This window comes from Thamnophis elegans, chromosome 6 (genome assembly GCF_009769535.1).
Source record: "Thamnophis elegans isolate rThaEle1 chromosome 6, rThaEle1.pri, whole genome shotgun sequence".
Taxonomy (NCBI): domain Eukaryota; kingdom Metazoa; phylum Chordata; class Lepidosauria; order Squamata; family Colubridae; genus Thamnophis; species Thamnophis elegans.
In genome coordinates, this window is record NC_045546.1 from 52973813 (window position 1) to 52997871 (window position 24059).

The 24059-nt window shown below is 38.1% G+C and overlaps 1 protein-coding gene and 1 long non-coding RNA gene across 2 annotated transcripts in view; one reads left to right on the forward strand and one right to left on the reverse strand.

Annotated features, from left to right (window-relative positions):
- Positions 1-399: 399 nt before the first annotated feature.
- LOC116510175 lies at positions 400-2550 on the reverse strand. Its single transcript, XR_004255624.1, has 2 exons — positions 1614-2550; positions 400-1012 (listed from the first exon to the last, which is right to left on the reverse strand). It is a non-coding gene; the product is annotated as an uncharacterized LOC116510175 (long non-coding RNA).
- A 4-nt stretch (positions 2551-2554) lies between these two features.
- The window catches only part of MORC3 (MORC family CW-type zinc finger 3), a 46001-nt gene continuing 24496 nt past the window's right edge, over positions 2555-24059 (forward strand). Inside the window, exons 1-6 of the mRNA XM_032219642.1 lie at positions 2555-2663; positions 7679-7751; positions 12696-12828; positions 13519-13733; positions 15829-15976; positions 23321-23471. Of these exons, the coding sequence (XP_032075533.1) occupies positions 2622-2663; positions 7679-7751; positions 12696-12828; positions 13519-13733; positions 15829-15976; positions 23321-23471 (762 nt within the window). The 5' untranslated portion in view covers positions 2555-2621. The remainder of the gene's footprint in view (positions 2664-7678; positions 7752-12695; positions 12829-13518; positions 13734-15828; positions 15977-23320; positions 23472-24059) is intronic.

The window sequence follows — 24059 nt, forward strand, 5'->3', positions numbered from 1 at the left end:
TGGTGGAGGAGCACTTTAAAGAGGGGTGCGATTTGGATCTGCAATATACATGTTTTTGTATGCAGATGATGCCATATTATTGGCTTAAAATCTAAAAATCTGTCTCTAGAAACATGTTTCTCTTTAAAAAAAACTATTCTGCCTTTTAATATTTCCTAAAATATTTCATTCTTCTAAGATGGATGGGTGCTAACTTTCTTCACTTCTGTCTATTTTGTTTTATGGAAGTACAAATTGAATATATCAGGAAAAAACTTACAATTGTATGCTGTGGGAATGGTATACTTAAGACGTGTGTGTGGTAAAACATGAAAGAATATATAGTTATGAGTGCTGAATGAATGTGAACTACATTCATTCAATACGACAGTGAGTGACCACTATCAACTTTTTTTAACCAGTAAAATAATTTATAAATGTAAACTACAAGTTGTTTTATATCAAGCAACAAATTTGATCTTCTAGATCAGCTGGAGTATTTTTGCCTTTTTTAACCTGTTTATTATATTATATGAATTTAATAAACAGGATGAATAGATATATGATATGCTGTAAAGAGGTTGTCTATTCTTGATAGATTGTTTATATAGTATTAACATTGCATTGTTCTGCAGGACATTTTTCCTCTTCCTTTTGGTTTCTAAAAATGCTTCCAGAAGCCTAATTTTGGATGATAAAATTAGATTGCAAATTCGTTAATGAAGACAGAAATAGATAACTTGAATTAACTTGTATTTTGCTGACAACTGTTCAGTTGTCTCAGAAGCATGCCTAGGCAAGAATCTTTTACAATCTTTTATTGATAACATCAAAGATTCAATACCATTTTTCATACCATAGCTAATTAACACAGGAAATTCTAGGTCATATCTTACTGCTGATTGGTTTATGGTTAACATTCTTGTCCCCCAATTCGGGTCTGAGCCTGGTGCCGAAGCCAATGATGGATGCCAGAAACAAGGTGCAGATTTTCTGATTGCTTTTTATTGGAGTACTCCAAGGAAAAGGGTTCCTGGTCAAAAGGCCAAGAACAAAGGATTAAGTAAGCTTTATACATTTTCACTGGGACAAGGTGAGATAACAAAAAATATCATCTAATAAACATTTTAGTAATAATTCTACAATTTGTTCTATTGCTCTAGAGGTGTCCCATTCCTAAGCCTTGGCTAATGAATGCCCCAGGAGTTATCTAATACACATTTCATTTGCTGCAGGCCTTCTCTATTCCTAACTTTTAGCTGAGGTCTGCAAGTTGTCTAATTCTTGTTACTTTTTATCAGCTTTCTAGATACCCATAATTGCCACAAGCTTTACACATACATATTTCATGTTGATAAGCATTCTTTGTTCTTGGCAGAAAGACCCCACCCCCAATTAGTCTTCTTGATTTACTTTCAAGTGTTTGCCATGACCTTCCTTTAGCAGCCAGCCCATCAACATCTAATGTAATTATTTCTCCCTTTTCACCATTTCTCATTCACCCCCTCCATAACAGTGATTTTCACTTTGTTTTAATTAAAAGCCTAGCCACAATTCCAAGATCTTATGAGAAAAGGAATACAGAGATATTCAAATGTACAGAATTCCTGAACACGTTGCTTGAAATTACTCACGTTTTTTCATTTAGGTTGATTTCCTCCATTTTAATTGAAGAGGACTAGAAGCATGCTAGAACTTACTGCTCCTGGTTTGAAAAAGTAAAGATTTCTTTTAATGCATTATTCAATTTGATTTAAATTAGCACTCATCAGTATATTTGTACAACACACACATTATCGAGCAATAGATTATTTAACGAATGAAGCGCTTCCTTGGGTGACAGAAGAGAAAGCAGCACAGCTACAAAGGGAAATGCAAACACTAGATATGAAAAGACTCGACAGCCGATGCATTCTACAGGAGGGTAATTTCTTAAGGGCTTCTATGAAGCCCTTAAGAAAACAAATAGTAATATTTTCAGCAACTTTTGTCAGTTAAAAGTTTAAATAATCAAATGGCCAAAACTTTCTATATTCGATTGATAGATCACGTCCATAGCTTATGTTCTGAATCTGGAAAGTTCAGAACGTAACATTCTCTATTTGTATCAATTTTCCGGTCATTTTTTGCCAGATTCTAAACGTAAAAGTTCGGCTCACTGCTAGTATTTCTAAGATGCTTTTGGGATTCTTGACAACCACTAGATGGCCATGCACTTAAGGCCAGTTCCAAGTCTCATTCTGCAATTAATGTTTCTTTTCGCTTTAGTGAATGAGAAGACCGCGCGCAAGACTGCGTCCCATCAGATTTCTTATGGAAAAGCTTTTGGGCGATAGTTCATTATCGAGCAATAGATTATTTAACGAATGAAGCGCTTCCTTGGGTGACAGAAGAGAAAGCAGCACAGCTACAAAGGGAAATGCAAACACTAGATATGAAAAGACTCGACAGCCGATGCATTCTACAGGAGGGTAATTTGGAAGAAGAAACACTCCCCAGATCTCCACGCTGAAGCTCACAGCAGAGAAGGAAAGCGAAGGGAAAACATAACATTTTCCTTTTACAGGCCCCGCCCCGGAAGTACATTGGATATAAGAAAGAGGAAGCTTTAGGTTGGCTGCGGCTTTTGTAGTGGAGTTAAAATGGCGGCGGTGCAGAACCAGAATGGGATTCCTCTTAGTGCGGTGAGAGACGGAATGCAATTTGGTTGTGGCTTTTTTTTTTTTTTTGGCCAGGGGAAAGAAGGAGAAGCAAAGCGGTGTGTGTGTTTGTGTGTGTGTATTTCCTTTTGACCCTGCCTGCCTTACCAAGCAAAAGACTTGCAATTTAGTTATGAATTGCACCCTTTTTTTTTCCTTCCTCGAATTGTGGGTGGGGTGAAGGGAAGGTTTCTTCTCCAGTCTCGAATCCCGCTTTCTTTTCTTTGGTTTTCTCGTTCGTGTTACGGATCTGGCTACGTTGAAAAGTGGAAGAGAGGTTGCTTGATTATATTGGTTTCCTGTTAACAGGTTTTTGCAGTGAAGTCGTATTTGGTTTTCTGTTTTCGTCCCTGAGAGCCGCATCGCTGAAAATGTTTTGATTCTTAAAAGTCTATGGAGATTCTCAAATCATCCAGGTCAAGGTTATCGCAGAGGTACTTTTTCCAAAAAGGCTACTGAAATTCCTTGATTTAAAAAAAAAATCATTTCACTTCTCATCTGAACTGAAAAAGCTTTTTGGATGAGAAGCGAAACGTTTTCAAAGAAAAACAAAACCAAGAAAATCCGGTTGCCTTTTGGAAACTATACCCTTTGGGAGTTTCATTCTTAAAGTTGTTATTGCCAATGGCTTAAATTTACATAGCTTTAAGAATTGTGTTAAAAGAGCAGATAAGGTCGACATGGATTATTTCTTTGTAGATCGAAAAGAGGATAAAGTGCCTGAAACTGAAATAGTATTTTCTGTTCAGATCTTTAAATGTACAGGAGTTTTATTGGGAGGCGGAGGTTAAATTATTATATTAGGATTTTACCTGCAATCTCATAACAATTACTAATCTTTCTCGTGGGAAATGTGATGGTATGAAGACGAAAAATGAGAGTCCCAAGGAAGTAATGTATTTGGATATTGAAGATGCTTTCGTTTCTCTATAAAAAGTGAGGCGGAGTCTACAACCACATGATCGAGTGGTTGTGTTTGTTAAATAATACCAGGATTGCAGTCTTTGGTATAAAAACGTGCAGCTGCCTTATCAATCCATTAGTACAGCAATCTGATAGTGACTTGTTGCAATTTCGAGGCAATAATGTTTCCCTGCCATGTTGTCCAAGATCTTTTTAATTTTAATTTTTGTAAGATTTTTTTTCCTCAGAAATGTTTATTTAAAATGCCATGTGACTGAGAAGGATTTTGAATCAAAATCATACAGAAACCAGTAAGTTTCATTTGTGATAAAGCAGTAAAAGTGTAAGTGATAAAACAATAATAACCAAATAGTTCACAGTATAAGAGTGTAAAACCCACAATAATGAGATAAAAACAATGGCACTATTAATTGCGTGGGAAAATAAGCATGAATCTTAAGTATACTATATATATATATTGTTTGCTTGAATACTGAGCTAGTTATACTATTTTGTGGAGATAGTTGCAAGATACAGGAAGCCCTCAACTTAAAACAGTTTATTTAGTGGCGGAAGTTACAGTGGCACTGAAAAAAAGTGATTATGACTGTTTTTCATACTTATAGCCATTCCAACATCTCCATGGTCATGTGATCAAAATTCAGATAAATGGCAACTGATCATATTTATGAGGGTTGCAATGTCCCCGGGTCTTATGATCACCTTCAGACAAGCAAGGTCAATGGGGAAGCCAGATTCACTTAATAACTGTGGCAAAAATAGTCGTAAAATGAAACCAAACTCATGTAACAAATTTTCTCAGAAAATTAGAATATTACATGCAATCAATAAAACAAGGATTGTACATAAAACAATATTGGACCTCTGAAAAGTATAAGCATGCATATGTACTCAGTACTTGGTTTGGGTGCCTTTTACAGCAATTACTGCCTCAATGCGGCGTGGCATGGAAGCTATCAGCCTGTGGCACTGCTCTGGTGTTATGGAAGACCAGGATGCTTCAATAGCGGTCTTCAGATCTTCTGCATTGTTCGGTCTCGTGTTTCTCATCTTTCTCTTGGCAATGCCCATAGATTCTCTATGGGGTTCAGGTCAGGTGAGTTTGCTGGTCAATCAAGCACAGTAATCCCACGGTCATTGAATCAGGTTTTGGTCCTTTTGGCAGTGTGGGCAGCTGGAAAATGAAGTCAGCATTAATGAAGCACAGTGGTCCAAAGTCCTGTTGCTCAGTGGTCCAAAGTCGTCTTTTCTGATGAGAGCAACATTTTTGCCAAAAGCACCAAAAACTGGTTCAATGACCGTGGGATTGCTGTGCTTGACTGGCCTCTCCAATCTTCCTCTATACTCTGGGTCCTTGGTTTCCAAATGAGATGCAAAAGTTGCTCTCATCAGAAAAGAGGACTTTGGACCATTGTGCTTCATTAAGACCAGGGTCAATGCAGCCATCTACCAGGAGATTTTGAAGCACTTCATGCTTCCTACCGCAGACGAGCTTTATGGGGATGCTGACTTCATTTTCTAGCAGGACTTGGCACCTGCCCACACTGCTAAAAACACCAAAACCTGGTTCAATGACCGTGGGGTTACTGTGTTTGATTGGCCAGCAAACTCACCTGACCTGAAGCCCATAGAGAATCTATGGGGCATTGCCAAGAGAAAGATGAGAGACATGAGACTGAACAATGCAGAAGAGATGAAGGCCGCTATTGAAGCATCCTGGTCCTGCATAACACCTCAGCAGTGTCACAGGCTGATAGCTTCCATGCCACGCCGCATTGAGACAGTAATTGCTGCAAAAGGCACCCAAACCAAGTACTGAGTACATATGCATGCTTATACTTTTCAGAGGTCCGATATTGTTCTATGTACAATCCTTGTTTTATTGATTGCATGTAATATTCTAATTTTCTGAGATTGTGGATTTGGTGTTTTCATGATCTGTACGCCATAATCATCACAATTATGACAAATCACGGCTTGAACTATCTTGCTATCTCATATATTAGTTTCACCTTTTAAGTTGCATTACTGAAATAAATGAACTTTTGCACGATATTCTAGTTTTAAAATTCAGTTTTAGTTCTGTCTTTCCTGTTATCCAATTCTTTTAGTTTTGACTTTCCTGTCATTTCCTCTTACAATATTAAGTTTTGAAGGCCATTCACTTAATCTTATGAATTAATAACATTTGATTATTGTTTGTACAAAAACATGTTTTATAGTTGCTGATGTTGTTCATTTCAACAAAGGTGATACTGCATTTGCAGAAAAATTCCACAATAGTTTGGAAAAAAAAATCTAGGTGAATAAATTACCCCATTAATGAAAAGAATAAATGAATGGGATACAAGATAAGTCAAAAGGCTGTTGGGACATTTGACACCCAATAGTGACTGAAAGTAATGACAGTTTGAGAAATATTTCCTAGGAAAAAATTCTGTTCAGACATAAGTCTATTTGTATGTGCATATGAAACTAGAATGAATCTAAAAACAAGGTTTTATTTATGATAATGATTAAATTAGCAATGTTGATACACTTAGAAGTTCTGAATGTGTTGTAGACTAGTGTGTGAGAATAAACTATATATGCGTTCTAAATGGGTCAGCACTGAGTTAGGAGTAAAAAGGCATGTGTAGTGGTGTTCCTTTGATTGTTTAAATAATTTCTAGATTCATGTTTTAGAGAATGCTTATGATAATATTAGAAGTGAAAGCACATAAAATGGGTTACTGAAGAGTGCATAGAAAAACTAGAAGTAGTGCAAGATGGGAAGATGTGGAGAGAACTTATTTGCAAGGATTGTTATATTGATTGTCATTGTGCATCTACATTTAATTCTTTTCCTTTTTCTTATGTGGTACCCTTGATTTTTAAACATATCATTTCTTATTTCTTTTACATACTTTGAATTGCTTTTCAAAAGAGAATGGCCTGATGAATGGCCTTGCATGCATGGAAAGTAAAATTATTTAGAGATAACATTCATAATATTTGAATTGTATCTAAAGCAAGCTATTAAATATTAGTTCATAGTCACAATCGAATCTGTGTTATTATCTTAGAATATTTGCTCTTACAGAAGAGATAACATAATCTCCATCTATCCATCCTCCTCGAAAAGTTCAGGAAATTATGCCACACAATTTTTTTATCTCTGTACATTTTTTGTTGGAATTGGATATGAGGCAATAATCTTTGGAAGCTTAATTTACTCCTTATGTTGTATATTATACTTTTATGATTTAGGCTTATTACATATAGAGAGTACAGTGCCTATAACAGTTTCCATCAAGGTAGTGCTCATAAAATTCTATAATTAATATTAAATGCGCATGTCAAGCTCTTGGAACATTACTAACTTTCACAGACCATTGGAGCTTTCACAAGAGACCTGAAGGTGACAATGAAATCATATGAGATTTCAGCCATTTTTATGTTTATACCATTGGACACTCAACTCTTCATTTGAAAACATTGCTCAACATTTACTTTTTGAATTGCAGTATTTCCTTTTGATGTTGCCATCACATTCCATGAGCAGCTCTTTTTTCCCCATTTATTTATCTATTCTATCAGTTATATCCCAATCTAATCATATGTAGGCTCTTAGCAGCTTTTTTACTTCTTTAATCTCTATCAAATCCTTTACATTATTTTAGTTAGTGGCTATGACCACATATTGTAAAAGGTTACTCTATATTGTTCCAGGAAAAACAGTTCCCTTGAAACTTATATCCAAGACCAAGAAGAATATTCTAGAAGGAATTTGAAAAAAAAAGTAAAAATATTGTCTTTGTTCTTCCTTCACAAAAGGTTTTGGGGTTATCTTATGTTATACAAATGTAAGCCAGCTAGCAATCACAGCTAATAATAAGCCATTTTAAAACCCTGAATATGCTTTGAGTAATTAAAGTATTTCAACTTTCTATATAACTTTAAACTGGTTAAGTACAAACAACAGCTAATATCTACAATAAATCTTTACAGCCTTTGAGAGCAGGTAAAGTTTATATTGCATAAAGAATTTTAAATAAAATGTTTTGTGTTAACCATTAAATATTTTTTCATTTCAGTTGTGTCCCAAATTTTTGCATACAAACTCAACCAGTCACACTTGGCCTTTCAGCGCTGTGGCTGAACTTATAGGTATGTGAACAGTTTTCTACCTATTCAGTTGAAGCTTTTATGTTATGTACAATGCATTTCTGTTTGTAGTTCAATAATATCTGTTTTCCGACATCTTTGGAAATCATGATCTACATATTCTTTATATTGTAGAATTGCTGTAAATTTCCACAGACCTAAACTATACAATAGAATTTTTAAAGAACATAATATCATCAGATGATTTTATGTTTTAAAGTAGGAGGTTATATCACATTTATTTATTTGACAAATTTACATAACCACCCATCTAACCAAAAGAATTCTGGGTGGCAAACTAAGATGAAACATAAAAGTTGAAAGGTAAAATGTCTTACAATCTAATTTGATTTGATAGACACAGTCATGCCTGACACCTGTGGAAACAATATATAAGTGGTTTGTCATTGCATTCTCCCATTATTTTTGTGAATTCTAGTTCCCTCTCCACCTAGATCAGGAATCAGCAACACTCAAAGAACCATTTGGGCCCATTTCTCACGGAAAAGAAAACACCAGGAGCCACAAAACCTGGCTGGGCGTGGTCAACTTGACATCACTCACTTCCACCCAGTCACATGACCCCTCCCCCCCAGCCAGGTCTACCCAGCCGGTCATTAGGGCAGAGATTAAATGATTTGCCACACCCCTCTGTCTGTCTCTCTCTCTGTGTGTCTGTCTGTCTCCCTGTCTCCCCCCCCCCTGTCCTTTCCACTATTTGAGCCCCTCTGGAGAAATTACAAGTACAACTAACATTTAGCTCTCAGGTAGTTCAAAGACTTTTATCTGTTATATCAAAGGAAAGGAAAGTGTGCTAGAAGAGCAAATGGGGATGGGGAAGAGAAACCAGGACATGGAATGCTTGATGGGTACAGAGATGAAACTGGCTCCTGGGGCATCTTCTGCAGGATCCCCTTCAACCGTAGCAGTGCCCTGGCATACCTCGCTGAATTAAGAGTACAGCAAAGAAATACATTTATCTGAAATTTAAATCATAGGACACATAACAAGAAACTATGTCAGGTAGAATGCCCACCTCCGTTATGACCTATCACCAGTTTCAATGTGAGGAATTTCATTCTTTCACAACTTGACTTCTCCCTGGTGGCACTGGATTTCTTTAACAGCACAACTCAGGAATGATGAAAATGTAGTGCAGTAGAGAGAGCAAGGCTGACGTTGCTATGACACGACATGCAATCTTGGAGCACCAGGATATCTCTGCTGCTGGACAATCCTTTTGCACCTAAACTGTCCTGTAGAGATGGTGATAGAGAAGGGCACGTCCTGTTGATCTCAGGGACATCGCAAAATCCCTGATTGATCCAGGAGAAGCTCTTTTTTCCGGTGAAAGAGAAGCAGCCATTGAAGCTGCAGAAGGTTGAGACAGCCCCTGAACCGAAAAAAAGCAGGAGAGAGAGTATGTCGAAATGGTGAGACAAATTTTTACTATTACAGAAGAAAACACCCAAAAAGACTTGGAGTAAAATTAAAATTGAAGACAGAAGAGAGCAAGTGGTGAATTAAGACTGAATTAAACATTAGTGTGTTATTTTTTTTTAATTTTGCTTTTTTTATAGATGGAACTTTTACAAATGCCTCTTACTTTTTAAATTGGACTGGTTTCTTTTTCCCCCTCTTCTTCTATTTTTCCTTTTTTTCGTATTTGTGGATTATGATTTTCTTTCTTTTCTTTTTACAACGCTCAGCTGGATTGTTTGCTTTTAAGCACTTTTTTTTCTTTCTTAAGTTTGGAATTTAAAGAGGGGTAGAGGCAGAAGAAAAAGAAGCAATACTGCCATCTAGAGGCTGGAGGCTTGGAAACATCATTTTTTTATTTCCTTTGAACATTCAACGCATAGCTAATACTTCAAGACTCTTGATTTTGTTTATTGAAAGAGACAGTGGGAAGAGTACGGATTGTTTATGCAGGTGCTCTTCTGGAGTACTATCAATAGCTGGACTGGAGTGAAGAGAAAACCTTGACTTGAAAGATTATAGTGAACTTGTTTGAAACAAAAAAGCTTTGGATATCTTAGTGACAGTGTTTATAAGAAGAATTGTGCAACATGAAGAAGAAAAAGAATTAACATTGCAAATGATTATGTTTGAAATTCAAAAAGTACAAATAAGTACAAAAAACATTGAAAAGAGGATGGAGATCATAGAACAAAAAACAGAAAAAATAGAGGGAAGAGTTGAGAATATTTATAAAACGATGAAATTTGAAGATAGAGTTCAGAAAATTGAAGAAAAATATAAAGTGATGAGAAAAATGGTTGACATTGACAGCAAATTGAGTGTGGTTGGAAACAACAGAAGTGGAATGTTGAAAGGAGAGACTAACAAACTGGAACTCTATCTCAAACCCCAAAACATGGAAGAAGAAAAGGGAGAAAATTTGGCAGAAACAATGAGAGAAATTCTGGCAGAAGCACCGGTGATAACCAAAGGCAAGTGGATAGAAGGAACAGATGGAGGGTTTTGAGTCTTAACAAGATATGCAAGGAACAACAAGGTGCCAAGAGAACTCCACATAAGACTTATCAAGAAAACAATTAGAATACAAATACCACAAATGACAAGAGATATAGGACTGCACTACTACTGGAAGGATATGGGATGAAGAAGTGAAATGTTAGAATAAAAATTAAGTTAAACTTGGTGAAATTTAGAGTATTATGTATAAAATAAAGTAATAATAGTTATAGTTAAATAAATGATTAATAATGCATATGCATGTATGTATGTATGTATGTATGTATGTATATATGTATGTATTTAGTGTCATAACCCCTGGTATGCCCCAATTATGGGAGGAAGCTAACTGCTTCCATTCTCTGTCTATCGGCTCGTCACAAGAGACCATCATGACAGAAACCCAATATTTTTACTGTTGCCTTTGTTACATTTGTGTTGTATTTGTGCTGATAAATAAAGGGGGACTAACATAGATCTATTTCAAGCTATTTAGCTCTCATCAGCTAGCCATACCCTTACTGGGATTATACAACACAGGTTCGAATCCCAGTAAGGGTATGGCTAGCTGATGAGAGCTAAATAGCTTGAAATAGATCTATACTAGTCTCCCTTTATTTATTTATCAGCACAAATACAACACACACACACACACACACACTTATATATATTAGATTGATAATACGAAATTTTACATAAATTGTAAGTGAGGACTATTGAGAGGATGCTTTGTCTTATAAAAGACAAATAATTCTATATAGAATAGAATATAAAGATGTAATACTATTGGATGAATTCAGGATGATGTAAATGCCATAATATAAATTTATCTTAAATTTAGACTATTTTATATAAAAAGGATGTAATAATAGCTATAGTCAAACGAATGTTTAATAACCATAATTGTATACATATATATTAGAATGATGATATGAGTTTTTATGTAAATTGCAAGTGAAGACTATTGTGAGAAAGCCCAAACATTTTGTAACCAATCAACACACTGTAAGTAATTGGAGAAGGATTTTTATTTTGTGTGTCTTTAGGACTGCATGTTTTATGTTTGTCTAAAAATAAAAACACTTTTTTATAAAAATAAAATAAAAAAGAAAACATAGTGCTGTAGTCTCTGGAGTGCCATCACATCCTAATTATTTTTTGCCTTCCTTCCTTCCTTCCTTCCTTCCTTCCTTCCTTCCTTCCTTCCTTCCTTCCCCACTCCTCTGATTTCACCTTCCTTCCTTTAATCCTGTATATTATGGTTCATTATTTTTAGTATTTACTAAAGAATGCTGTGTAGCTTAGAAGCTCTCAGCGAAAATAACAGCAGCTGTTGTTTGTGGCTGAAGCTATCTCAGGCTGTTATTTACACACACACACCTCTATTTTTATTCCACTTCTAAGGGGAAGGGAAGACCCAGGCAGTTCTCTCTCTGAATAGCCTCCTGCCCAAATTTTGATTTCTTCGATCCTCTGATGAACAAACCCAACCTCCCTTTTTGGACTTTGGACTGCCACCTCTTTATTTTCTGCATTTATTAGAGGAAATTGGATTTTTATTGGGTCTTCCGCCCCTCCACACCAAAAGGAAAGCCAGTCGGGCTTCTCCTCCTAGAAGCCCCTCTACCCTTCCCCCTGCTCCCTTTTCCTTACCCCTGACTCAATCCCACTTTGGTACAGAGGAACACGCACTGGAAACACTCCTTTAGGCCTGGCTTGCTGGGTGGGGGAGAGCAGCCCTGATGCCTTTACTGCCCCCGCCCCAGCCATCACTTCCCGGCTTCCTCAAAGGCAAGGCACATTTCAAAGGTGGCAGTTTGCCGAACAGTGTCCTGCTTTAAGTGCTGGGCCAGGCCTCACCACCGTCTGACTTGCCAATGGGCGTGCTTCTTCCAGGCCAGCCTCCCCTTCCCACTGGGCTTTTGTGCTCAGTGCTCATCCGGGAGAGGGGAGCACTTCTCCACGCTGACTCCTTCTTTCTCTTGGCCCCGCTGACGAGGGAGGAGGAAAGCGAGACGTGGGATGGGCCCCACCCCACAAGAGCCATCTCCGCCATTCTCTCCCAGCTCTCTTTGCTGGTAGCAATAGCAAATGTACAATGAAAGCAGAATTCTGTTGCTGCGCAAAGGCAAGTACAGGGGCTCTTCACTCCCACACTAAGACTCCAGCCATCGCCGCTGCAGCAACAGTGTGATAGTTCTTTCATTCCTCTGTCACGGCAGGATGACAGGGAGCCGCAGTAGAGGGATGAAAGAGCTGTGGCTTGCCGACACCCAACCTAAATGATCTCAGAAAGCTAAGAATTAATTTTTTTATTTGTAGTGGTAGAATATTTTTTCATTTACACACAGTATTTTATGTTTACATTTCTAGTGTTACAACAAATTGATGCATGTACAACTGGAAAGGAAAAGTAGTTATGTAAATCATCATGCTAGTCCTAATAATACATATACATTTTTCTTTTAGATAATGCATATGACCCTGATGTAAATGCTAAACAGATGTGGATTGACAAAACAATTATAAATGAGAATGTATGTTTAACGTTCATGGATAATGGGAATGGTATGAATGCGGATAAATTGCATAAGATGTTGAGGTAAGGAAGGTTTACTTCCTATCCATGCTGAACACATCTTAGAATTTAAAAATATGATTGTATACAGTTAATCCTCGACTTACAACCACAATTTAATCCAAAATTTCTGTTGCTAAACAAGACAATTGTTAAGTGAGTTTTGCCCTATTATATGAATTTTCTTACCACAGTTGTTAAGTGAACCACTGCATTGGTTTAGTGACCACAGTTATTAAGTGAATCTGGCTTCCCACTGACTTTACTTGTCAAAAGGTCGCAAAAGGTGATCACATGACCCCAGGATACTGCAAAAGTGTTGCCATGGCTTAGCAACTTAAAGATGCTAGGCCTATTGGCTATAGAACATACTCAACCTTTTAAATTAGAGGAAGGGGACAGATAACCATCTAAACAAGATGTGTAGGTTTATCCTGCTATATTTTGAGTCTTTGGTATAAATACAGTATATAGTATGGACCTACAGTATGAACCTACTTTTATATAATCATTTTCAGATTATATAATTTATAATGTACATAGCAATATTGTTAGACATCAATTATACCAACAGGTGCTTCTAAATGTAGTTGTTAACCAGAATTGAAGTTGCATTGTATTTCAGGTTAAAAGAAGAATATTCACTTGGATATTCAGTTCTTATATGAGCAATGTAACATTAACATTCTTTTCATCTTTCCAAAACCATTTCAGTTTTGGCTTCAGTGACAAAGTTACACTGAATGGCCACGTTCCTGTTGGATTGTATGGAAATGGATTTAAATCAGGATCTATGCGGCTGGGAAAAGATGCAATTGTTTTCACCAAGAATGGAGATGTCATGAGTGTGGGCCTATTATCACAGACATTCTTGGAAATTACAAAGGCAGAACAAGTAATTGTTCCCATAATATCTTTCAACAAGAACAATATCCTTTTCATGGTTTTTTTCTAAAGGAAATTGAAGATTAAAATGTGTATTTATCCAGGCACATATACTTTTTTTTACAAGTTCTTTAACTAAAAATGCTGCATTGTGTTATGTAAAATGTATACAGATAGTCATTCAAAAATTGAGTTTGCTCAAGAAATTTCACATCTATTATTCATTGAACTTTGAGAAGGATTGCTTTAATGCTGATGATTCTGTCTTTTGGCTTGGATGTATTAATGCCCAAATCACTATAAAGTCAATGCACAATTTCAGTGTAGGTATTAGTCCTAATCTGGCTTTTTAATATACTGAATACTAATCATGATTGCATCAATAAAAAGTCAATGACATAGTGTAGGTAGCTAAGAAAGCATAGGTGCATTTAGGGAAATGTTCAGTTTATTCTATAACAACTCAAAAATTCCTCCAGTTTTGATGTGGAGAGGCACATGTTCAACTGGAGGTTACTTACATGAATAGAAAAAAAGAGGGCAGGTGTTTGTATATTTATCTCTATGTTTGATTATTTCCCACAGTTCTTTGGAGGGAAAGAAAAATGTATGGTCATGAATGTATATGTACTTATGTGAGAACAAATTCTAATTAAAATGCTAAGTTTTAGATCTAAGAAAGGGAGTAAAGAGTTAAATTTCATCTTCAACATATCTATATTGCCATGAAATATTGCCCCACCGAGTTCTTGTAAAAATAGAAGATATGCTTATTTTATTTCAAAGAATAGGAAAGGTGAAGTTATACTCATAATTTAAATGATAGTTTTCTGTGTATCCCAATGCTATATTTCATAACAAGTTTTTTTTTAATATTATGTATATCTCCCAAACATAGCTCCAAATGATTCCTAACACTCTTTGGAGGCTTAAAAATAGCCAATTTTAAGCATATCTCTTCATGCATATTTAATCATATAAATATAGCAACTAAATTGTCCATAATATCTTGGCATGAAGACATCTGTACATCATGAAAAACAAGATAAGCCAAAACTGTTTTGAGAGGCAACAAAAACTTAATTTCTTTTGCAGATTCTTTTGCCTTCTCTTTATTACGTTTTTTGGGGGAGTGATTTCTAATTCTGTACCTTACCCTACTGGCAATCCAGTGACAATGGAAAATTCCTTTCCCGACTCCTTTGCTCATATTAATGAGCAATCTGTTAGCCAAAGATACTTGTTCCCTTTCCAAAATGCAGATTAAAAAAAAAGAATGGGAAAGGAAATTCCAAATCTGGAAGTTGTAGTCTGCCTATTTGCCTAACATAGGTAATAAAAACAAGAGTTGCAAGACCCAGAGGCAGTACTTTATATTTTGATTTTTGTCATGCATATCTAGTAGCGACAGCTCCTGTAGCTTCTGGTGTAGTTAATTTCTCTAACAATAGTTTTATTTTACTAAACCAGCAAGGCTCGGGAACAGTTCTAGAGCTGTTTCATAGACAATTTAGAAGAGCCAGGAAAGCATCTGCATATTTCAGGGTACAACATTAAAAGTTATTTTTGTGAAATAAGACTTCAAAAGTATAGATATTGTAATCTTTATTACAAAAGGTTTGAATGGTACGTAGATATATTCTGCCAGCAAGCATGATATTTATAAATATTCAACCTATATCTTCATTTTCAGAAGACATGACACAAAATGTAATAGAGGGGGCTGTGTCAAGGAGGTAGTACTTTCTCACTCATATAACATGAGATTTCAGATTTTATATTCAATTTTTGTCTCAATATTCACTGTATATACTAGTGAGCTCAGTGCTATATGATCTAATTTGTAGGTAAAATAGTTTGACTTAAAAAGATGCAATTCTTTTACCTACAAAGGAGTGCTGTTTGCTATCAGTTTATATTCTGGCATCTTGCCTGTCTGTCTGGGCGGGGGTTGTCTTAGTCTTTGGTTCGGCTGTTTACTGATGGCTCTTTGGCAGAACTGAATCATTTTGATATTTGAGGTTTTTAAAACTGCAGGAAATGCCCATCAATAGCTGTTTTAATTCAGGAGTGATTCAAAAGATTATAATAGACAAATTTTTCAAAATTGATATCTACTGCATCCTTAACATATTTTACGGAAAGTGATGAAACCAGATGAATCAACAGCCAGTTTGGAGGCTATTCTGACCCATTCCTTGTTTTCTACTGAAGAGGAGCTGCTTGCAGAACTTGATGCAGTTATAGGGAAAAAAGGGACGCGGATTATTATTTGGAACCTTCGAAGGTAAGAGGAAAATTTGATATCAATAATGCAATGTTATATACATTAATTTGTTAATACTATATAAAATAAGGCTGAGTTCATATTTACATGATAAATTAATGTGGGAATGGATTGTACTCAGATTTATCTCAGAAATTCTTTAGGTAAAAGAATATTAAAGAGCTCAGTGATCTGAGTTTAAACATTCAGAATTTAAAACTTCTACATTGTTTCAAAGTTGGATTTTAAAAAGCCATGAGTTGACTTTTTATACCAGCCTCAAAAAAAAAACCCACAAGATTTGTTCTGAACTTCAAACAAAATGGCCTGCTTTAGGAAACATTTTTTCAAGTTATGAGAAGTCTCAAGTCCCATGATTGACGGTAATTGGCTTAGTTTTTGTTTTTGCCTCCAACATAAAGTAGGATTTCAACAGATTTCAACCGTATCATCAGCAACTAGGTGAGAGAGAAGCAGTTATTTAATTATATATTCAGGTAGATGTATAGTTGCTGCTGGATTTCAGCCACTAAAACATCTGGCTCAGACTGGATGCTATGTCTGTATGCAAATGCACAGAGAGTAAACACTTGTGTTGGGAAGTGCTCGAGAAAACAGGAAAAGTCTGAGAAGCAATTGTACCTCCAAGAAATATAGCTGTCTTTATATTGCAAACGCTGATATTTGGGGAATTTTCTGACCTACTTTTTAATTTTGTTTTGCTGTTTAGGTCCATATTGTATTTTACTTCATTTATATTTCTCTGCAGTGCATAATATAACTTGTTAATTTTTTTTATAATTTGCTGCATTTTTATAAGCAAGTGAGAAGTTCAATATTGAGTTATACAACTAGAACAGGACTGTAGGCCACTACCAGGCTGTGGCCTATTCAGAAGTGGGCCCTGCAAGAGGTAGGCCAATGCATGTGCATGCACGCAGCTCAATTTGCGCAAGTCAAGGTGTGCATGCGCAATGGTCCACCAATTACATGGCTCGGTTCCTCTCTTCCCCTCCCGCAGGGCTGCCAAGCGACAAAGGTTGGAGACTGCACTCAAGGACTTCCATCCAAAATTATGCAGTGCGCTTTTAGCTAAGAATTTTAACAGGCCATGTGTCAGCCTCTGTTTTGCTGAGTTGAGTGGTTTCTTTCTTGGTTACTGAGCGAAACAGCCCTGACATTAAGCAAGATCTGACCTTGCACTCATCCCAGAGCTAATAAGTTCCAAGGGGAGTGCAACCAATTCCTACACCCCCTGGAAAATGTCCAAGCAAGGCAGCATCCAGGTGGAAGATGAGGAGAGCCTCATGAAGCTATTTGCAGAGGCTTGGGAGAGGCAACATTCCCGTCGTGACCCTGGAAGAGAAGCAGATCTCCATGAAACAGAGGAGAGGTCTGTAGGGGGATTGCTCTGCCTGAGAGAAGCCGGGGGGGGGGGGGCTGAAGGTGGAACTGATCAAAATGACTCAGCCGCAACCCCACTGACAACAGCCAGAAACATTCCAAGAGGAGGAGCCCCCCCCCCCCCCCCGCAGACGCTGGATGGCTAAAGCCTCCCCCCGGGTATGAAGTCTGGGGGAAAATCAAAAGATTTATTGGTTTCCCTCGGGCAGCTGTGGAACATGCAACAGTTCGGAGATGAATTTTTTACTGAAGAGGCCAAGGTAAGAAACATTATTATGGCATTGGAAAATAAGGCAGCCGTTTGGATGCAGGCCCTGCATGATGCTGACCCCCCTCCCCTACTGAGAGACTATAAACGATTTATGGCTGCTCTGAGTAAATACTTTGATTATTTGCTCACGGAGCGACAAACAACTAAAATTAAAACCCTTACCCAGAGAAACAACTGTGTAAACTGGGGTTTTCCCCCAAAATTGCAGCTCTGCTATGAACTGACTGCAAAGATGGAGATTGATTTAGCCTGTGACAATTATAGCGAAGATAGTGGGAGAGAGAAGGGTACTCCCCCCCAAGGAACCCCAAAAGGAGGGGAAAGTGGCTCTGCAAACAAGCCCAGGTTGCTCATCTCCAGTTGTGGGAAGGAGGGGCACCAAGCAGTAAACTGCCGCACCAAGATGAGCCCAAGGCCCTCTATTAGGGGGAAGAGGAGGCCAGAGAAACCGCCTGGGAGGAGGAGGGAGACCGCCATGAAGGCATTGGAGGCTCATCCGCAAATCCACCCTGCCCCAGGGGAAGATGAATCACCCTCCTCATCGGAGGAAACTGAAACCGAATCTGATGAAGATTGTCTAGTAAGCTCCCGATCGGGCCCCATGACTATCCCAGTGGAACTTAAAGTGCCCTCTACTGAAGAGCAAGAGAAAATGCTGGCTCTTTTAGATTCGGGTTGCACACGTTGCATCGTTAGCCCCGAAGTAGTGGAAAAATTGGGCCTAAGACTAAAAACTTTGAAAGCCCCAATTGCTTTTTGCCAGTTGGATGGCTCAATAGCTGGAGGGAACCCGGCCCATTTTGTGACTGAGCCAATAGACATGTGGATGGGAACTCATCAAGAGTCAATAAGTTTTATTGTAGCCCCAGGAATGGACCGGCCTCTTATATTAGGCTTACCCTGGTTACGCAGATGGAATCCACACATCAATTGGAGGAAAGGGTGGATACGCATCTGATCTGCTACACCCCCTGAAGGAGGGGGGGCTCCCAAACGGAGTAACACTGACCCCAACCTAGCAGCCGGGGGCAAGAAAAAATTGAGGGGGAGGAGAAAATCCCAAAAGAATATTGGGACCTAAAAGATGTTTTCAGTGAAAAGTCATCTGATAAATTACCCTCACACCATGCCACTGATTGCAGCATTGATATTCTTCCCAGAGTAAAACTTCTGAAACCTCAGATTTATTCAATGATCCCCCATGAAATGGATGAGTTAAGGAAGTTTATTGACAAAAATTTGCAGAGAGGATTCATTGAACCTGCTAGACCCCGAGTTGCTGCTCCAGTTTTGTTCAGAGAAAAGAAAGATGGCTCCTTTCATCTTTGTGTCAAGTATAAGAATCTTAACGTGGTCTGTGTCCAGAACCTCTACCCATTACCGTTAATTAAAGATATGCTGGCCCAATTGGGTAAAGGAAAATTACAGCCTATTACAGAGTCAGGATTAAAGAGGGAGATGAATGGAAAACTGTGTTCAACTGCCCTCTTGGTTGCTTCCAATTCCGGGTGCTCCCATTTGGCCTGCAGGGGGCATCAGCTGTTTTCATGCAACTGATTAATGGGCTCTACAAAGGCGTGATGGTCTATCTTGATGATATCCTTATTTACACGGAAACACATGAAGAACACGTGAAACTGGTCCGCTCAGTGCTAAGAAAACTCTGGGCAGCGGAACTGTATGCAAAATTGTCTTAAGTGTGAATTTCATCATGAGAAAATTGACTACCTTGGGTATCGCATCTCCCATGATGGCATCGAGATGGACCCAGCAAAGGTCCAAGCTGTCACTGAATGGGCACCCCCATTCAAACAATTGCAAAGTTTTTTGGGATTTGCGAATTTTTATCGTCAATTTATTCCCTCATTCTCCAGCATTGCCCTCCCAATTACGAACCTCCTGAAATCAAAGGGAGAGGCCAAGCCTAGACCAGGAAAACCCTTAAATTGGACTATGGAGTGTCAAGCCGCATTTGAAAAACTAAAACGATTGTTTGCAGCTGAACCAATTTTGAAACACCCGCACATGGATTCGCCATTTGTGGTCCAGGAGGATGCTAGTGATGTTGCAGTGGGGGCAGTATTGCTACAAGCAAATGCTAATGGAAAGCTACAATCTTGCGCTTACACCTTTCGGAAGCTGACTGAGACGGAGCGGCAATGGGCTATATGGGAAAAGGAGGCTTTTGCAGTCAGGTGGGCTTTGATGACCTGGTGACATTTCCTGGAGGGGGCTAAACACCCTTTTGAGGTGTGGACTGATCACAAGAATCTGGAGGCGTTAAAGACCCCTTGGAAGTTATCTCCTAAACAAATGCGATGGGCACAACACTTCAACAGGTTCGATTTCACTTTAAAGTATATCCCAGGGGGAAAGAATTTTATGGCTCCCTCAATACAACAGCTCAAAGCTTAGCGTGGTTTACCCAGTCATCCCTGCGAAGAATCTCGCTGCTCTGGTGCCACCAGAAGCCAGAGCAGCTCTAATTTTGAGGTCACAAAGGACCTCGTCTCCAAACTCAAGGAGGACCTTGAGTCCGATGAATGGTTTAAACAGCATTCAAATGAGTGTACCATGAAAGATGGTCTACCTTGGTTAGGAGCTAAATTGTATGTTCCTGCCATTAGAACTTTGGTTCTACAATGGGCCCATGATTCACGCATGGCAGGCCATTTTGGATTTGTGAAAACTCTGGATCTCATTAAAAGGCAATTTTGGTGGCCATCATTGAAGAAGGACATTGAGTCTTATGTGGCCAGTTGCCCCACATGTGCTACTGTGAAATGCCCACCAGGGAAACCCCAGGGCCTGCTCCAAGGCGTGGCCCGTCCAGAGGCTCTGTGGAAAGAAATATCTATGGATTTCATTGTTGAATTACCAGAGAGTCAAGGAAATACTATGATTTGGGTCGTTATGGACTTGTTTTCCAAACAGGTTCATTTTATTCTGTGTTCCAAAATTCCATCAGCTAAAACCTTGGCTAAGTTGTTCATTACACATGTGTATTGTCTGCATGTTGTGCCAGACTGCATTATCTCCGATAGGGTGGTTCAGTTCACCTCTCTATTTTGGAAGGAGTTTTTGAAGTTGATTGGCTCCGCCCAGGGGCTAATCTCCGCCCACCATCTGCAGACTAATGGAGCTTGTGAAAGGACTAATTCTGTTTTGGAACAGTACCCCCGATGTTTCATTAATTATCAGCAAAATAATTGGGTTGAGTTGTTACCTCATGCTGAAGTGGCCTACAACAACTCGGTGCACAGCAGCACGGGTTTTACACCATTTAAAGTAGTGTTTGGCCATGATTTTGTACCTGTTCCGGAGGTACCACGAGAAAAGCCACAAGTCCTGTCCCTCTCAGGATTGAGTGACCAACTCCGCAAAATCTGGCCTTTGGCATACAGGGCATTGGATACTGCTCATTGAGCACACAAGAAACAGGCTGACAAGAGAACTAAGCAACGAGAATACAGGGTTGGAGATTGTGTGTTTTTGTCTACCAAGTTTCTCCAAACCACCCAGAAGTCTAAGAAACTGGGTCCTAAGTATGTCGGTCCGTTTCCTATTGTAAAATTCTTGACCCTGTATCGGTGCAACTGGAACTACCTAAATACCTTAACCGTGTTTACCCAGTGTTTCATGTCAACCTGCTGAAGCCGGAAGCATTCTGTGCAGGAGTGACTGTAAAAAGGGAGTTGATCTCACCATCTACTGCACATGTGGCAGAGAGAGCAGTTGCCGCCACGGCCAACTGTCCGGCATACCAACCTGATGATGATTTTTGAAGATGTCTCCCACATGACACCTGTGGGGTGTTTGGATTGGACTGTGGGACGGGGTTACCAAGGGAAGGGGAATGGGTCACATATTGATATCTATGATTACACGCTCTTTTGCCTCAGATCTTGCTTTGCCTAGCTACTATCTACTCATAACCATAAAAGTACTTTTAATTCTGCAAAATGGAGTTGAATGGTTTCTTTCTTGGTTACTGAGCGAAGCAGCCCTGACACCATGAGATGAGATTGTTCAATAACTTCCCTTGCTATAATAAAATTATAGTTGCTGTTTATATCTCTGCATTATTTGTTTATTTATTTATTTATTTATTGAATTTATATTTCTGCCTCTTCACCAATGGCGACTCAAGGCAGCTTACAGAATAAAAGACCACATTTAAAACAATAAAAACTAACAAAAAGAATCAAATAAATTAATATAGCATAATATAAAGAAATCACCCTCTGCCCCGGCGACAGCAGATCATACGAGCCATTTAATGGGTTCCATCCCACTCTGGGTTCCCCAGGCCTGCTGTCAGAACCAGGTTTTCAGCGCCTTCCAGAAGAGTATTAGAATGGGGGCCATTCTAATATCTGGGGGAATGATGTTCTAGAGAAAGGGAGCCACCACGGAGAAGGCCCTTCTTCTGGGTTCCAACAGGTGCATCTGCCTCAGGGATAGGACCCACAACATTACCTGCCTCCCCACTCTGATGGGTCATGTATATGTGATCGGCAAGTGACAGTCCTTCAGATTATGCTTGTTTTCACAGCATTAGTCCCATGCAAAGACTGCTGTGCACTATGATAATTACACTGGTATTGCTGACAGGGTTTTCAATTAATTGTCATATTGATGACATTTTGGATGCATGTACTATACACATACTAGTTGATGTTGAGTTTACTTGCTCTATGCCTAATGCAAAAACAATCTAGCTTTAATTGTTTGCTGAAAATTACCATTAAATGTTCATTGTCATTGTGCATTAAGAGAGATAAGCTTCATTTCAATAGTTAATGGAGTATAATTTTTACTATTAGTTCTTGGCTTATTTTTAAATTAATGGTCCTGTGATCTTTGTTGGGTTTAAGAAGCCATTAAATCATGCTTAAATTGTCGTCTTCATTATTTATGTTTATATTCTTTACAAAGGACATGGTAGCTCAGTGGCTAAGACGCTGAGCTTGTTGATCAGAAAAGTCGGCAGTTTGGCAGTTCGAATCCCTAGCTCCACGTAACAGAGTGAGCTCCCATTACTTGTACCAGCTTCTGCCAACCTAGCAGTTTGAAAGCACGTAAAAAATGCAAGTAGAAAATTAGGGACCACCTTTGGTGGGAAGGTAAACAGCGTTCTGTACACTTTCGGCATTTAGTCATGCTGGCCACATGAACCCGGAGACGTTTTTGGACAGTGCTGGCTTTTCAGCTTTAAAACGGAGATGAGCACCGCCCCTAGAGTCGGGAACAACTAGCACCCATGTGAGAGGAGAACCTTTACTTTTACCTTATTCTTTACAAATAATCACCTTTTTGACCACATTTTCTCTATGTTGTCTAAATGGCAGCATAGCATATAATACCACCCTATTTTTGTAGTTATAGAATGAAAAAGAAATGAAGCAAAGGCTTATTTCAAATAATCCCTGTGGATAAAAGATAAATAACTTTCATTCTGAATTCTGTTTGATCAGAACACTACCAAATATTATGCAAAAATGACTTTCCATATTTTCTGCATATAGCTAATACATAATTACTTTATTGAGGATTTTGTTAAGATTTCCATGTGAAGGTATTGAATTGTGTATAGTTAGTAATTATTGTAATGATTTTTTTAAGGATTTGTATTCTATATAAACAAGTAATTCTTGCTTATTTTCAGTTTTTTGCATTTGCTTTCACAGAGAGAAAAATGAACAAACGGAATTTGACTTCAATACAGATAAGTATGATATTAGAATTCCTGCAGATTTGGATGAAGTAACAGGAAAAAGAGGCTATAAAAAACAAGAGAGGCAAGACCAGATCGTTCCTGAAAGTGATTATTCATTACGAGTAGGTATATTATTCATATTTTAAACTATATCTTGCAGTGCAATATTCCACAGTATATTTCTTACTTCTTGGTAATTGGCTGTATAAAATATTTGGCTTTTAGGTGGAATCTAATTGACATTCTTTTAACAGAAGGATTCTTTCAAGAAGGAAATAAAAAATGAGATAAAAACTTTGCATAATGTGTCTAATCTTTTTTAATCCAAAGCAAAATTGTTCTAAAAATTATTTCTATAAAATAATACAATTAGTCTGTTTCATAATTTTTGCTAATAAATTTTCTAAAGTTATTTAAAATGCAGTATGAACAGATAAAACAAAAACTGATGTAAGTGTAATAATACAGCCATGGTGGTGCAGTGGTTAAAATGCAGTATTGCAGACTAATTCTGTTGACTGCCAGGAGTTCAATCCTCATCGGTTCAAAGTTGAGTCAGCCTTCCATCTTTCTGACGTCAGTAAAATGAGGACCCAGATTGTTGTGGGTAATATCCTGAAGCTGTAAATAGATTAGAGAGGCTGTAAAGCACTGTGAAGCAATATATAAGTCTTAAGTGTTACTACTATAATAAGCTGCCATTATTCCTA